Consider the following 15,334-nt stretch of genomic DNA (forward strand, 5'->3'; position numbering starts at 1 on the left):
TCAAAACACTCTTCTCTTGCTGTTGATGAAGAAGCTTATCAAATACTTTTAGTCCTTTAGGGGGGGGGGGGTATTTTTCTTCTTGTAACATGTCATTATACTTCATAACTTGACATAATAAATAGGGTCTGACGTTGGTCCTCAGAAAGGGGACACAGGGTATGGGGGTTAGAGGGGTAGGAGGGTGTAGGAGGCCAGGGAATGTGGGTGGTGGGGGGGGGGGGGGTAGAGGGTGGGAGGGTGTAGGAGGCCAGGGAATGTGGGTGGTGGGGGGGGGGGGGGGTAGAGGGTGGGAGGGTGTAGGAGGCCAGGGGGGGTGGGGGGGGGCAGGGGAGGAGGGGGGGGACATAAGGGGGAGTGGGGGGGTGTTCTCAGTCCTCAGAGGTGACATCAATGTCCTCGGAGCTTCCCTGCTTGGTGGCAAGTCTCCATCTGTTGATGTGGTGGTTTCCTTTCTTCTTCTGATGACAGTCAGGCCCCTCCTCCTCCAGCTTCTGTCTCTTGTACTTAGTCCTCCTGTTCTGGAACCAAACCTTCACCTGGGTAGGAAGACAGGGACATTAGAGACATCTATCTTATCAAGGACATCTATTTCATTTTCTTGGAGGGCTCTCTAGGCTCCTCTATTCTGGGAAGATCTCAATTTGCATATTCCTCACAGTCCTCTCTCCTTGTCACCTTCTCAAAAAAAAAACCATTGGAGAAGAAGGTCAGAGGAGGAGGGACCTCTGTCTTTCTCACCGTGGATGCTCTGTTTCACTATTGTTTCTCATGAAATTTACCCAAACAAAATATGCATTTAGTGCATTAAACAACCATATCATGAACATTACAAGTAAAATCTTCGTAAATAGCTACTATTTGCAAAAAATAGCGCTAGAATTGTAAACAAAAGTGGTTGAATAACTCAACACCAAAAACTGTTCGCTGCGCATTATAATTTGCATATCAACACCAAGGTCACCAACTCAATTGATATGACGATGTTTGGTCATGATGTCATTCTAATGTGTTTAGTTGCCGTTATAAGCAACTTTCAAGCCTGCCAAAGAGAGGGTAAGGGTATGCTATTGTAATGAATTAGGGTCCTATTGATGCTGGTGGCGATTCGTTTCGCGGTCATATCCTCCGGAAGTTAGGTTGCTGGCGGTTAGACGATACCTTACCATTAATTGAAGAGAAGTTACAAAGATTTTTATTCCCGCGAATGTTTGCATTCAATAACCATCGCCTATTTCATTTCAACATCAATATGTCCATAGAGGGCTTCCCTATTCGTCTTGTTTTTTTTTAGTTTTTTTTTTATAGTAGGTACATATATTATTTTATTAATAAATTATATCCTGGAAAAACTAGCGAGAATAATGCAGGATAGTATTTGTATTTATTATGGATCCCCATTAGCGCTACTCTTCCTGGGTAGTGAACGAGTTTTGTATCAAAATGTCGAGTTTGTATCAAAATGGATTTTACTTACACGTGTCATTATTTCACTGTAGGCTACGTAGTGTTGACGCTTTATGCTCTAACTAAAGAATATCTTACTCTTTTGTTCATCAGGCTAGATCAACTATTTTTTTCCAATAACAACGTATTGGAAATGGAGTTCACGTTACCTATGTTTAACTGATTATCAGATGACTCACTGAACTTTGACAATACAATAGCCTAGTCAGATTTTTTCTTATAGTAGGCCTTTCGCTAACAGTAATTCCAGCGTAAGAAATGTGTCGATATTGGTCCTGTGTGAACTATAGTCCTATTTATACCTGCAGGAAAGAGCGAACTTTTTCCAGAAGACATACTAATTAATGGTTAGCCTAATAATAATGTCAAACGTCAATAATAATTACAATTTAATATTAATGATAATAATAATTACATTTTAATTGCAATAATATTGAAAACAATGTGAATGGAACCGGTTTAAAACATTTATTTCACGAAGCTAATATAACGGAATAGGGATCCCTCCATCGAACTAATACATAATACACTGAAATTGTTTTCTTTCTTTATAAAAAATTAAATAAGAATAATTTGCTGATTTATATGTTTGTTATTACGGCGTATTACAAATTTGTATAAAACAGTTTTTTAAATGTTTTTGAAGATATTTTATTTCGATGACGAGGCAAGCTTCATTGACAGTCAACGAAGATTGCAGAATGCGTTTGGGCTGTATTACTCATGATTTATATATTCCCAAACTGTGTTTGAATACAATTTAATACCGGGTAGAGATCTCACCTGTGTTTCAGACAGACTCAGACTGTTGGCCAGCTGTTTCCTCTCCGCTCCTACTACGTAATGATTCTTCTCGAAAGCCCGTTCGAGCCGCAGGAGCTGCGACGGGGAGAAGGCGGTGCGGATCCGCTTGGGTTTCCGGGCGAACGGGCCGTGAAGGAGCAAGCTATCTTGGGAAACATCATTTCCTGGGGGCAGAGAGAGAGGGAGAGGGAAATCACAGTGGGATTTAGATTGAAGCAATGAACACACTGAGCAACACGCGTTTTGATGTGCAGTGAGGTGGAATAGAACAGCCTACGCCCTGTTGGTTTCAGAGGCGAGTTTAGAAACTCTTAGTGTAGTTTGAAGTATAGTCTATTCAGCGTTTTAACTATACAGCGTCAATGTAGGCCTCAATTTAAACAGTAGACATAGATTTTATATCGCAGCAATTAATGCTATATATATATATCTATGAAACACTGTTTAATTCAACACCAACATCATGTGCCTTTCTTTAAATTGAGAATACTACGAAACCTGTGTCCAAAGATTGAGAATACTTGATCGTATGTGTCCAAATAGCCTATATTGCATAGCAGACCTATTAAATGAAGTCACACAGGAACATTAGGGAGAGTTAACCTATATATAACCCCTCGTAAAATGTTAGATTCATCGACTGTAATGCATATAGGTCCCTGTGTGTGTTTTTGTTTTTAAAGCGGTTCAGACAAAAACATTTACAAGTGATGTGAGACAAATCATTTGGCAGTAAAAAAGTTGGCATAAAAATCCCTAATTTGAGAGAAGATATGGGAATAAAATCGTTGTGCACGGATCGGCCCACTCACTCAGATAGTGGTTTCGTGTGATTGGGGATAAATTCACAGTGGGAGTGACCGCGTGACAAAGACAATATTTCCTTTGGCTGTGGCCCGATGTGTGGGGAACCAACCATGGTGCCGTGGGAAAATAGACTGGTTAGCTATGCACTCCGTTAACCTGGACTTTAGATCTAGAGGAAAATAGACCGGTTAGCTATGCACTCCGTTAACCTGGACTTTAGATCTAGAGGAAAATAGACCGGTTAGCTATGCACTCCGTTAACCTGGGTTTTAGATCTAGAGGAAAATAGATTCCTACATATTTTATCACCTGTATCATTGACTTCACGTATACCTTTATTAAAACAGGTATTATAGCATCTTAGCATACTGTGCTATATATTTTGTTTACCTTTATTATAACAGGGAGTGCCTTTGAGACAAAGGTCTCTTTCACAAGGAAGCCCCGCATGCACACAATTCACAAAATAAATTAGAATACCAATTTTTTTTAAACACACTAATGGAAAATAATCAGCAAATATGTCCTCAATGAAAGCATTGCAGCTGCCGGAAAGGCACCAGGTAGTTATAGGGAAGATGGGATGCCTATAGACTAAAAGCTGATTTACCTACTAACTTTGTAGAGACCGAAGGTATTTGTTCACTGATATGAAAATTATAATTCAGATGGATATTTTAGCATGCAATAGCATGGGCTATCTTATTCGTGTTGAAGAATTTTGGTTAGCATTTCCTGGTTTGGTGAATGTTGGTGTGCGTTCTCCTCAACGTAACGTTTTTTTGTTGTTGGTTGATTTAGTTTTTTTATCGACATGTCTTCACCTCATGGGAATAGTAGAACATTTGCTGCTCCGCGTTGAGATGTTTGGTTGCAAAAACTGATTGACGTTTTCCTTTTACCAACGTGTGTTGTAGATAAGTACACTCTATCTCATATCCACTATAGATAGGTATTTCCTGTGGTAGAAAAACTACCCAATTGTCCCACTTGAGTAACAGACTTCAGTAGAAGTGAAAGTCACCCAGTAAAATACTACTATTTGGTTTTAAATATACTTAAGTATCTAAAGTAAATATATAATTGCTAAAATATACTTAAGTATAAAAAGTATAAGTTTAAAAGTATAAATAAATAACTATAAATCATTTAAACATCCTTATATTAAGCAAACCAGACGGCATAATTTCCCTTGTTTTGTTTTGATTTACGGATAGACAGAGGCACTCTCCAACACTCTGGCATCATTTACACACGAAGCATGTGTGTTTAGTAAGTCCGCCAGATCAGAGACAGTAGGACCAGGGATGTTCTCTGTTTAGTAAGTCCGCCAGATCAGAGACAGTAGGACCAGGGATGTTCTCTGTTTAGTAAGTCCGCCAGATCAGAGGCAGTAGGACCAGGGATGTTCTCTGTTTAGTAAGTCCGCCAGATCAGAGGCAGTAGGACCAGGGATGTTCTCTGTTTAGTAAGTCCGCCAGATCAGAGGCAGTAGGACCAGGGATGTTCTCTGTTTAGTGAGTCCTCCAGATCAGAGGCAGTAGGGAGGACCAGGGATGTTCTCTGTTTAGTAAATCCGCCAGATCAGAGGCAGTAGGGATGACCAGGGATGTTCTCTTGATAACTGCGTGAATTTGACCATTTTCCTGTCCTGCTAAATCATTTAAAATGTAACGAGTACTTTTGGGTGTCAGGGGAAATGTATGGAGTACAAATTACAGTATTTTCTTTAGGACTGTAATAAAGTAAAAGTTGTCAAAATATAAACTGTAAAGTAAAGATACAAACAACAAAAACTGCAGAAGTAGTATTTAAAAGTATTTTTACTTAGTAGTATTTAAGTAGCATTTAAAAGTATTTTTACTTAGTACTTTAAACCACTGATTATTTGTTATGTTCACCTGTGGCTGAAAAGCAAGGTTACCCATAAAGCCCTCGTTGTCACTAATATTGTAATAAAAACAAATATTAACTGATAATGTTTAACATATAGATGAAAAAATGAATGATTAACATCATCATTATTGTAGCCTAATTGTTGTCAATCATTAATCTGTGAAATGGACATTTCTGACCGCATGCAGTGTAGGTCACATAGTTTAGTCCAAACAACACAGAGGCATTAGTTTTTTCTTAATTAACCTGTAACTCGAGATGCTTGACATTGGGTATTGAGAAATTATTTATTTGATTTTGAAACACACACACACACCATCAATCAATCAATGTTTACCTTGAAATCTGTGTCCGAAGAACCTGTTCCGTAAAACCCATGGGTAGAAGTTAAGAGGGTCTCGGTGCTGCGTCCCAAAGAAGTGTGCAGGGTGTTGTAGGTGGCCCCCTCCTAGCTGGTGGGGGTTCATGGTCAGCCCGGGGTGGTTGACCGACTCAGGGAACACCAGCTCCGGGTTCTGATACAGAGACCGGCCGTTGGGACTCTGGTACCCGTTCATGAAAGCGTCAGTGGGGTTGGAATAAGTCAGGGCCGTCGGTCGAATGGGATCTTCGGTGGTTTGAGGGTTTTCTTTGGCCACCAAGGATTCAATCGTAAAACAGCGTTTACCCGCGGACGAAAACATCTTCCTCACTTCACGTATAGAAATCCCAGGGAAAAAAAAAACAGAATATATCTTGTAACTTAGTCTTTAAGCCAGTCACAATGGTACCCCTTCAAAAAGGCATAGTGAGCACCTACGGTAGAGCCCCCCTGGACCGATGTTCTGAGCGGGAACCTTGGGCACCTTTTTGAGTTAGTGACGCGATGCCTGATCCGCGGAGCTGCGTTTCGTGTCCGGGAGAATATGAGGAGAAATGTGCGTCAACGTTGTGGAACCCAGAGGACTGCGATGTGGTGCGGGCAGGGGCAACCGGGGCTGAAACTAAATTGTGCTGATTGGACGAGTACACCTGCCAATGAGTTCTCACAACTACCTGGCGCCTGGATTTAGAGCAGAGGCAGGATTGGAGTTGGAGATGACGTACAGCAACTTCAAAAGCAACAATAGGTTCATGTGAAAAGATTAGCATAGTGAACCATAGTCCATTTTGTTTTCATCGGGTTTTGCTCATTGTATAAAGACAACACCAGCAACAAATATTCCGGTTGAATATCCATGAACACATTTGTTATCAAATTGATGCGTAAAATAAAATCAGTGTTTATTTACAAGGTTGACAATGACAGTTCTTTCTCCATTAAAGCGAAGCCTATAATACCAATCATTTGCTAATTTGTAAAATACGTCAAAAAGCCTCCGGGTCATACGTGAGTTTAGTGCGCCATCCCGACGCTTCTCTTTTTCCTCCGGTCTCCTCAGACCTAACCGTTTGGAAACCTTCTTGGTGCCCCGCGCCAAGACCGCTTGTGGTTTCTGAAGTGAGCTCCGTCAAAAAAAAAAAAATGACGTTTTCATGACGTTGTTATTACTTCTATGGCTGTTTGTTTATGTGATATTAGATCTCAGTTTAATATAGAGGAAATAGGCGTTTAGTCCAACCCACTGGTTAAGTTAACACTCATTTGGATATCACAACACAGCGATAATGAAGCGTGATGATTCACTAAAAGGTTTCATCAGCAGAAATTGGAAATCTCATCCTTATAGCAGATATATATACGGACTCTTAGGCCTATATTATAATTAGTCTTTGCAATATGGCACCTCTTTTAAATAGTCCTCTTTCAGTTAATAGCATGACCTAACAGCCTACTAATGTGAAATGTAACCTGGATCAGAAAGATAACAGTAGTTGGTCATTTAGGCCTAAAAGCGATCCTATAGGAATATTTGATTTTTGTATTTAGTTTATGTATTTTCATAGTTAATAGACATAGGCCTATAGCTGATATTTATAATGTATAATTATATTATGGAAAACCGCATTGTTATTGTGCAACCTCTTATGATCAAAAACGAATAGGCCAGTAAGACAATAAAATAAAACAAGTTTTACAAATATATTTTTACACCCTTTATTGTCCTTATTGCTTGGCGTGTACATCTCGTGTACCTTATAGAATTAGCGTTAACCCTGTTCTTTCTAAGAAATATGTTATACCTTGAGAATAGTACATTTTTTAAAGGGTTATAATTTAATAGAATTTCAGATGGCGAGTTATTGTGGATGCCAGGACACAGACAGATTAAAATAGGCCTTAAATTAACTTTGGATTTTTGTCGGAAGAGATCCATGCAACGGTGAACAAAGACTCTGTACGACGGTACATTATAGTGTGCGTTAGACTACTCTAAACCTGTATCGCCTCTCCGCTGATGATATTAACTATATCAATGTGGTTTCCATGGAGACATTTCCACCCGTGAGGTCGGAGGAAACCTGTGATCCATCTCTAATGCAGCAGTCTATGACTAAGCTAGCTGTAGTCACAAGTCCTGGATGTCCGTCTATTGCTACATCTGTTGAATCCCGCACTACGCTCAGCCTGACAATGTATTGGCGTTCTTGATGATGAAATAATCTAATCATTTGTCAAGATATTACAGAATATAAATGTGAAGTTCACGGGCAGCTTGTAGCGTGGGCTATTCCTCCAAGGACCTTTGTAGCCTATGGCTTGTGTTCGGTTTTCATCGCGTTGCGCTCTATTCACGTTGGGAAGTTAATAATTGTCCCCCTTAATAGGCTCTAATGCTCAGAGTGGAGCATTAGAAAATCATTACCCGTGGAATGATGCGGTAGAACAACATGTCGATTGGCTGTTTAGAGGCTAAAGGCTCTTAAACGCAGTCATTGGGTTTAAACACGGACATTGGGTTTACAGGGTTCTGGGTTTGGGTTTACATGGGTCTTTTTGCATGGTAAATGGGTTTACAGGGGTCTGTTTGCATGGTAAATGGGTTTACAGGGGTCTGTTTGCATGGTAAATGGGTTTACAGGAGTCTTATTGCATGGTAAATGGGTTTACAGGAGTCTTATTGCATGGTAAATGGGTTTACGGGGGTCTTATTGCATGGTAAATGGGTTTACGGGGGTTTTATTGCATGGTAAATGGGTTTACGGGGGTCTTATTGCATGGTAAATGGGTTTACGGGGGTCTTTTTGCATGGTAAATGGGTTTACAGGGGTCTTATTGCATGGTAAATGGGTTTACAGGGGTCCTTTGCATGGTAAATGCGTTTACAGGGTTTTTTTGCATGGTAAATGGGTTTACAGGGGTCTTTTGCATGGTAAATGGGTTTACAGGGGTCTTATTGCATGGTAAATGGGTTTACAGGGGTCTGTTTGCATGGTAGATGGGTTTACAGGGGTCTGTTTGCATGGTAAATGGGTTTACAGGGGTCTAATTGCATGGTAAATGGGTTTACAGGGGTCTGTTTGCATGGTAAATGGGTTTACAGGGGTCTTATTGCATGGTAAATGGGTTTACAGGGGTCTTATTGCATGGTAAATGGGTTTACAGGAGTCTGTTTGCATGGTAAATGGGTTTACAGGGGTCTTATTGCATGGTAAAATGGGTTTACATGAGGTTTTTTGGACGGTAAATTCATTTAAAAACACACACACGCCTGCCTATTGTTAAATGAATCTAAAAAGTAAATACAGCTGATTTGACAGCTGATAAAGCAGAAATATAAAGCCAATTAACCCTCAAGCTACCGACTGGGGTCACAACTCTTCAAATGTTCGATGACTTTGTTAATCAACTTGTTCTTAATAAATCTAAGTGATTTGTTTAATGTTTCTCTATCAATGTGGATTTAAGTCCTTTGGTGTCATTTTGACCCCCAAAGCCAAAAACACCTAATTCCGCCTATGCTAATTTGACAGATAGGACCTTTATTTGAATTAGGTTTCTCTGCAGACACAATAACAAGTTATCCATACCACCAGAGGGTGGAGGGGAGCCTGTATCACTGCAGAGATGGAGCCCCTTATCCACATGCTTATAACTGGTTATAACTGGTTATAACTAGGTATGACAGTGTACAACATCCAAAGTATCTTCGATATGTGCTTAGTTTCTGTCCAAACAGCTGATAAAAGTCTGTCAGTGGTATGAATACTTTGTAGAACTGTAGTCCAGAAACCAGATAACCTTTGAATAGACGTATAGTACTGTAGTGGTGTGTATTCTCCCCCCCCAAAAAATGTTATTCTACTGAAAATGCTATTTAAATTCAAAGAATTCCTATAATATCTTCCAATATTCTTTATGTGCAACTTGTTATGAGATTTTGGGTGCCATACCATTTGGTTTAAAGTAACTTTAAGGATTTGGGCATGCTTTTTGTTTTTAAGCATGCTCCTTACCACTCCCATTGTTTCACTAACAGCTATGCTAATGTCACAGTTTAACTTTAGTCGGTCCCCTCGCCCCGACCCGGGCGCGAACCAGGGACCCTCTGCACACATCAACAACAGTCACCCACGAAGCATCGTTACCCATCGCTCCACAAAAGCCGCGGCCCTTGCAGAGCAAGGGGAACCACTATTTCAAGGTCCTCAGAGCGAGTGACATCACCGATTGAAAGGCTATTAGCGCGCACCACCGCTAACTAGCTAGCCATTTCACATCCGTTACACTAATGCTGGCTGTGTGGGGTAAGTAAATAAAGAAAACTAAGCCTTATTTTTGGTCAATGTCTATCAAGATCACGTTTTGAAATGAATTGAATAACTTATTGTCAATAAAAGTACTTTTCTATTTCAAATGTTGGTGTACTGCCCCTTTAAATGGTAGCTGTTTTTAACCACATAAATATGACAAAATTAATATTTTCTTCATAGTTCTGAAAATGTAATTATACTATAATCAAATAATGGTAAATTAACTTGTTAGTACTAATGTGGACTGTACTTTGGGAGAAAAAAAACTGCACATTATATAAAGGAAACGTTTATTATTTTGTTTTACAGAATATGCCAGTTAACTGTAATTTCGCTAATATATAACAGTCTGTTTTGGTCATGTTTTATTTCAGATAACATTAATTACAGGATTATTGATCTTTAGATTAGAAATCAGTTGATATTTTGCTGTGATTGCTGTTTTTTCCAATAGTTTCTCCTTGCGGTCAAAATTACCCCAGTTGGTTATCGATGAATGTGAAATATGTTCTTAGCTAAGAGGGTTAACAAATACATATTTTTTATGAAATAATTAAAAACTAATTTTACTAAATCCAATCTATAATTGCATAAATAGGTTATTGCTAGCCAATGTATGAATTTGTCGCAATGTTTTTGTTGACTGTATTCAGAAACTATTGGAGTCCACGTTAACATTAGTAGGTCTACTTTTCGATGTAGTTCGTCAGCAATCATTAGGTTATATTTCAATCAGAACGACTATGCAGATTGTATGTCGTCAACAATGGTCTAAACTATATATTATAGCTATAGTAAACTAATATTTCATATATCGACAATACAGTTCTCTTGATTCTAGAATTGAAGGGGTAATGGCTTTCAGTCTGTTTTGTAGGCCTTCAATAGGTCTTTATATAAGGCATAGCCTAATTGGCCTAGCGGGAAACTAAAGCATACAGCGAAACGTGAGAAGAAAAACACATACACACGCACACGCACACACGCGCACACACACAAATGCTACGTGTAAGGGCACGCCTCAATGCGGTTCTTATTCCTGCAGGCCTAGACGTCATTACTTTAACTGGCTCAGCCAAAGAAAGACAAAATATAATACCTATAATCTATACTTTTATCTTTAATAAAACATTTGAAATATATATATATATTTTTTAATAAACAAGAGATAGAAATAAAGCGTAGACGGATTTATGGTCAGTTTAATCGAGGCTAAAGTTAAATGATTAAGAAACTGTGCTGTGTTCGGTCTCCTGACCCGGAGCAGCTTCGTTGACAGGACTGCGTGGCATTAGAGAAACAAGCTCCACACATTGACATGGGAAAACCTAACAGACTACATCCATCTACAGTCAGTGACAAGCTAACAGACTACATCCATCTACAGTCAGTGACAAGCTAACAGACTACATCCATCTACAGTCAGTGACAAGCTAACAGACTACATCCATCTACAGTCAGTGACAAGCTAACAGGAATTCACTGTTTCTTCATGTGAAACACAAAAACAGACTTCGATACATAGTCTTCTGGAATAGACTCTATACTATGCAAGTAGCCTACGTAAATATATACTAACCTAATTTGGCATGTTAAGGTGAAACGTCATCATTTGTTCTTAATTGACCTGCCTGGTAAAATAAAGAATAAAGCTAAATAAATAAATAAAAGGTAGGGTATGCTAATGAGACAAACACTTCCATGACTTCAGTTGTATCCCCGAGGCTTGATTGATGCATTTGAAGTTTCCTGTTGTTAACCTAGCACTCCGATTGGCAAGGTTGAATGACGCTTGCTGTTTTAGTATTGACTGCCCTCTTGTGGGGGGTATAAAGATCAGTGGGCTATACTCTAGCCCCCCCCCCCCTGGGTGAACGTTTAAGTTTTTTCCCCCTCTTGACGATGAGTTGGTTATTTGAAACAGCTGTGTAGTGCTAAGGCAATAACTAAAACGTGCACCCCACGTGGGTCCGCAGGACAGATTGGTGAGGAAACACTTCTTTCTCTATGGTAGGTTCTGCTCCTTTCCACGACGGAAGGAAGACGGATTCGTTGGGGCTGTGAAGGCATTTCATGACATAGGCTATGCTGCCACCCTGTGGATCTCAGAGGAACTGATCCCCTATGAGGAGGGTCTTCACATCAAAAACGTTCATCAGTACCGTAGAATGTAGAACAGAAATATTTTGACTTATGAACATGAGATATTGTATAGGCCATGAGATAGCCTTTTGTAGACAATGACATGTGAGGAAACAGGCTAGTAAAACAGGCATTTTTACTAGAAAACTGTGAGGAAAGATACATGTTTAAAGGACGATTGCCGTCAAAAATGTGATTCTCCCGTGTTTTTATATACATTTCCACACTATGAGCTTAGAATAATACTGTGAAACTGTGAAAATGATGATAATGCCCTTTTAGTGTAAGAGCTGTTTGAAAAGACCACCTGAAACTTTATCCTGTTTTGGTGGGATGGAGTTTTGGCCTTGGTGACGTCACCACGCTGTGACATTTGTCAATAGACCAATACCACGGAAAGTTCCAAACCTCTCTACCAATATCAAATCAAATCGTCACATACAGCGAATACTACAGGTGTGTAGACCTTACGGTGAAATGCTTACTTACAAGCCTTTTTATTTTACCTTTATTTAACCAGGTAGGCCAGTTGAGAACAAGTTCTCATTTACAACTGCGACCTGGCCAAGATAAAGCAAAGCAGTGAGACAAAAAACACACAGTTACACATGGAATAAACAAACGTACAGTCAATAATACAGTAGAACAAAAGAAAACAAAAAGGCTATATACAGTGAGTGCAAATGAGGTAAGATAAGGGAGGTAAGGCAATAAATAGGTCATGGTGGCGAAATAATTACAATATAGCAATTAAACACTGGAATGGTAGATGTGCAGAAGATGAATGTGCAAGTAGAGATACTGGGGTGCAAAGGAGCAAGATAAATATATAAATACAGTATGGGGATGAGGTAGTTGGATGGGCTATGTACAGGTACAGTGATCTGTGAGCTGCTCTGACAGCTGGTGCTTAAAGTTAGTGAGGGAGATATGAGTCTCCAGCTTCAGAGATTTTTGCAGTTCGTTCAAGTCATTGGCAGCAGAGAACTGGAAGGAAAGGCGGCCGAAGGAGGAATTGGCTTTGGGGGTGACCAGTGAGATATACCTGCTGGAGCGCGTGCTACGAGTGGGTGCTGCTATGGTGACCAGTGAACTGAGATAAGGCGGAGCTTTACCTAGCAGGGTCTTGTAGATGACCTGTAGCCAGTGGGTTTGGCCACGAGTATGAAGCGAGGGCCAAGCAACGAGAGCGTACAGGTCGCAGTGGTGGGTAGTGTATGGGGCTTTGGTGACAAAACGGATGGCACTGTGATAGACTGCATCCAATTTGTTGAGTAGAGTGTTGGAGGCTATTTTATAGATGACATCCCCGAAGTCGAGGATCGGTAGGATGGGCAGTTCTACGAGGGTATGTTTGGCAGCATGAGTGAAGGATGCTTTGTTGCGGAATAGGAAGCCGATTCTAGATTTAATTTTGGATTGGAGATGCTTAATGTGAGTCTGGAAGGAGAGTTTACAGTCTAACCAGACACCTAGGTATTTGTAGTTGTCCACGTATTCTAAGTCAGAGCTGTCCAGAGTAGTGATGCTGGACGGGCGGGCAGGTGCGGGTAGTGATCGATTGAAGAGCATGCATTTAGTTTTACTTGTATTTAAGAGCAGTTGGAGGCCACGGAATGAGAGTTGTACGGCATTGAAGCTCATCTGGAGGTTAGTTAACACAGTGTCCAAAGAAGGGCCCGAAGTATACAGAACGGTGTCTGCGTAGAGGTGGATCAGGGAATCACCAGCAGCAAGAGCGACATCATTGATATATACAGAGAAAAGAGTCAGCCCGAGAATTGAACCCTGTGTCACCCCCATAGAGACTGCCAGAGGTCCGGACAACAGGCCCTCCGATTTGACACACTGAACTCTATCAGAGAAGTAGTTGGTAAACCAGGCGAGGCAATCATTTGAGAAACCAAGGCTGTGAAGTCTGCCAATAAGAATGTGGTGATTGACAGGGTCGAAAGCCTTGGCCAGGTCAATGAATACGGCTGCACAGTATTGTTTCTTATTGATGGCGGTTATGATGTCGTTTAGGACCTTGAGAGTGGCTGAGGTACACCCATGACCAGCTCTGAAATCAGATTGCATAGCGGAGAAGGTACGGTGGGATTCGAAATGGTCGGTAATTTGTTTGTTAACTTGGCTTTCGAAGACCTTAGAAAGGCAGGGCAGGATGGATATAGGTCTGTAGCAGTTTGGGTCTAGAGTGTCTCACTCTTTGAAGAGGGGGATGACCAGCTTTCCAATCTTTGGGGATCTCAGACGATACAAAAGAGAGGCTGAACAGGCTAGTAATAGGGGTTGCAACAATTTCGGCACATAATTTCAGAAAGAGAGGGTCCTTAACCACAAAAATGCAGTTTTAAGAAAAATACTTACAAAAGTAACAAATAAAAGTAACAAATAATTAAAGGGCAGCAGTAAAATAACAATGTGGAGGCTATATACAGGGTGTTACGGTACAGAGTCAATGTGGAGGCTATATACAGGGTGTTACGGTACAGAGTCAATATGGAGGCTATATACAGGGTGTTACGGTACAGAGTCAATGTGGAGGCTATATACAGGGGGTACTGGTACAGAGTCAGTGTGGAGGCTATATACAGGGGGTACCGGTACAGAGTCAGTGTGGAGGCTATATACAGGTGGTACTGGTACAGAGTCAATGTGGAGGCTATATACAGGGGGTACCGGTACAGAGTCAATGTGGAGGCTATATACAGGGGGAACCGGTACAGAGTTGATGTGGAGGCTATATACAGGGGGTACCGGTACAGAGTCAATGTGGAGGCTATATACAGGGGGTACCGGTACCGAGTTAATGTGGAGGCTATATACAGGGTATTACCGGTACTAAGTCAATGTGGAGGCTATATACAGGGTATTACGGTACAGAGTCAATGTGGAGGCTATATACAGGGTATTACGGTACAGAGTCAATGTGGAGGCTATATACAGGGGGTACCGGTACAGAGTCAATGTGGAGGCTATATACAGGGTGTTACGGTACAGAGTCAATGTGGAGGCTATATACAGGGGGTACCGGTACCGAGTTAATGTGGAGGCTATATACAGGGTATTACCGGTACTAAGTCAATGTGGAGGCTATATACAGGGTATTACGGTACAGAGTCAATGTGGAGGCTATATACAGGGTATTACGGTACAGAGTTAATGTGGACGCTATATACAGGGTGTTACGGTACAGAGTCAATGTGGAGGCTATATACAGGGGGTACCGGTACAGAGTCAATGTGGAGGTTATATACAGGGGGTACCGGTACAGAGTCAATGTGGAGGCTATATACAGGGTGTTACGGTACAGAGTCAATGTGGAGGCTATATACAGGGTGTTACGGCACAGAGTCAATGTGGAGGCTATATACAGGGTATTACGGTACAGAGTCAATGTGGAGGCTATATACAGGGTATTACGGTACAGAGTTAATGTGGACGCTATATACAGGGTGTTACGGTACAGAGTCAATGTGGAGGCTATATACAGGGGGTACCGGTACAGAGTCAATGTGGAGGCTATATACAGGGGGTTACG

At 40.8% G+C, this 15,334-nt stretch overlaps 1 protein-coding gene across 1 annotated transcript; it reads right to left on the bottom strand.

The window, feature by feature from the left end:
• Positions 1 to 346: 346 nt before the first annotated feature.
• Positions 347 to 6,023, bottom strand: emx1 (empty spiracles homeobox 1). Its single transcript, XM_055865775.1, has 3 exons — positions 5,312 to 6,023; positions 2,251 to 2,435; positions 347 to 539 (listed from the first exon to the last, which is right to left on the bottom strand). The coding sequence occupies exons 1-3, from the start codon at positions 5,655 to 5,657 to the stop codon at positions 372 to 374; spliced, it is 699 nt and encodes a 232-aa protein (XP_055721750.1). The 5' UTR covers positions 5,658 to 6,023; the 3' UTR covers positions 347 to 371.
• Positions 6,024 to 15,334: the final 9,311 nt, after the last annotated feature.

The sequence above is a fragment of the Salvelinus fontinalis genome, chromosome 16 (genome assembly GCF_029448725.1).
Source record: "Salvelinus fontinalis isolate EN_2023a chromosome 16, ASM2944872v1, whole genome shotgun sequence".
Classification (NCBI taxonomy): domain Eukaryota; kingdom Metazoa; phylum Chordata; class Actinopteri; order Salmoniformes; family Salmonidae; genus Salvelinus; species Salvelinus fontinalis.

Coding starts and splice junctions, on each gene's coding strand:
- emx1 (XM_055865775.1), bottom strand. CDS start 5,657: ATGTTTTCGTCCGCGGGTAAACGCTGTTTTACGATTGAATCCTTGGTG. Junction 2,436..5,311: donor CTTCGGACACAGATTTCAAG/GTAAACATTGAT, acceptor CTCTGCCCCCAG/GAAATGATGTTTCCCAAGAT. Junction 540..2,250: donor TGAGTCTGTCTGAAACACAG/GTGAGATCTCTA, acceptor CTTCCTACCCAG/GTGAAGGTTTGGTTCCAGAA.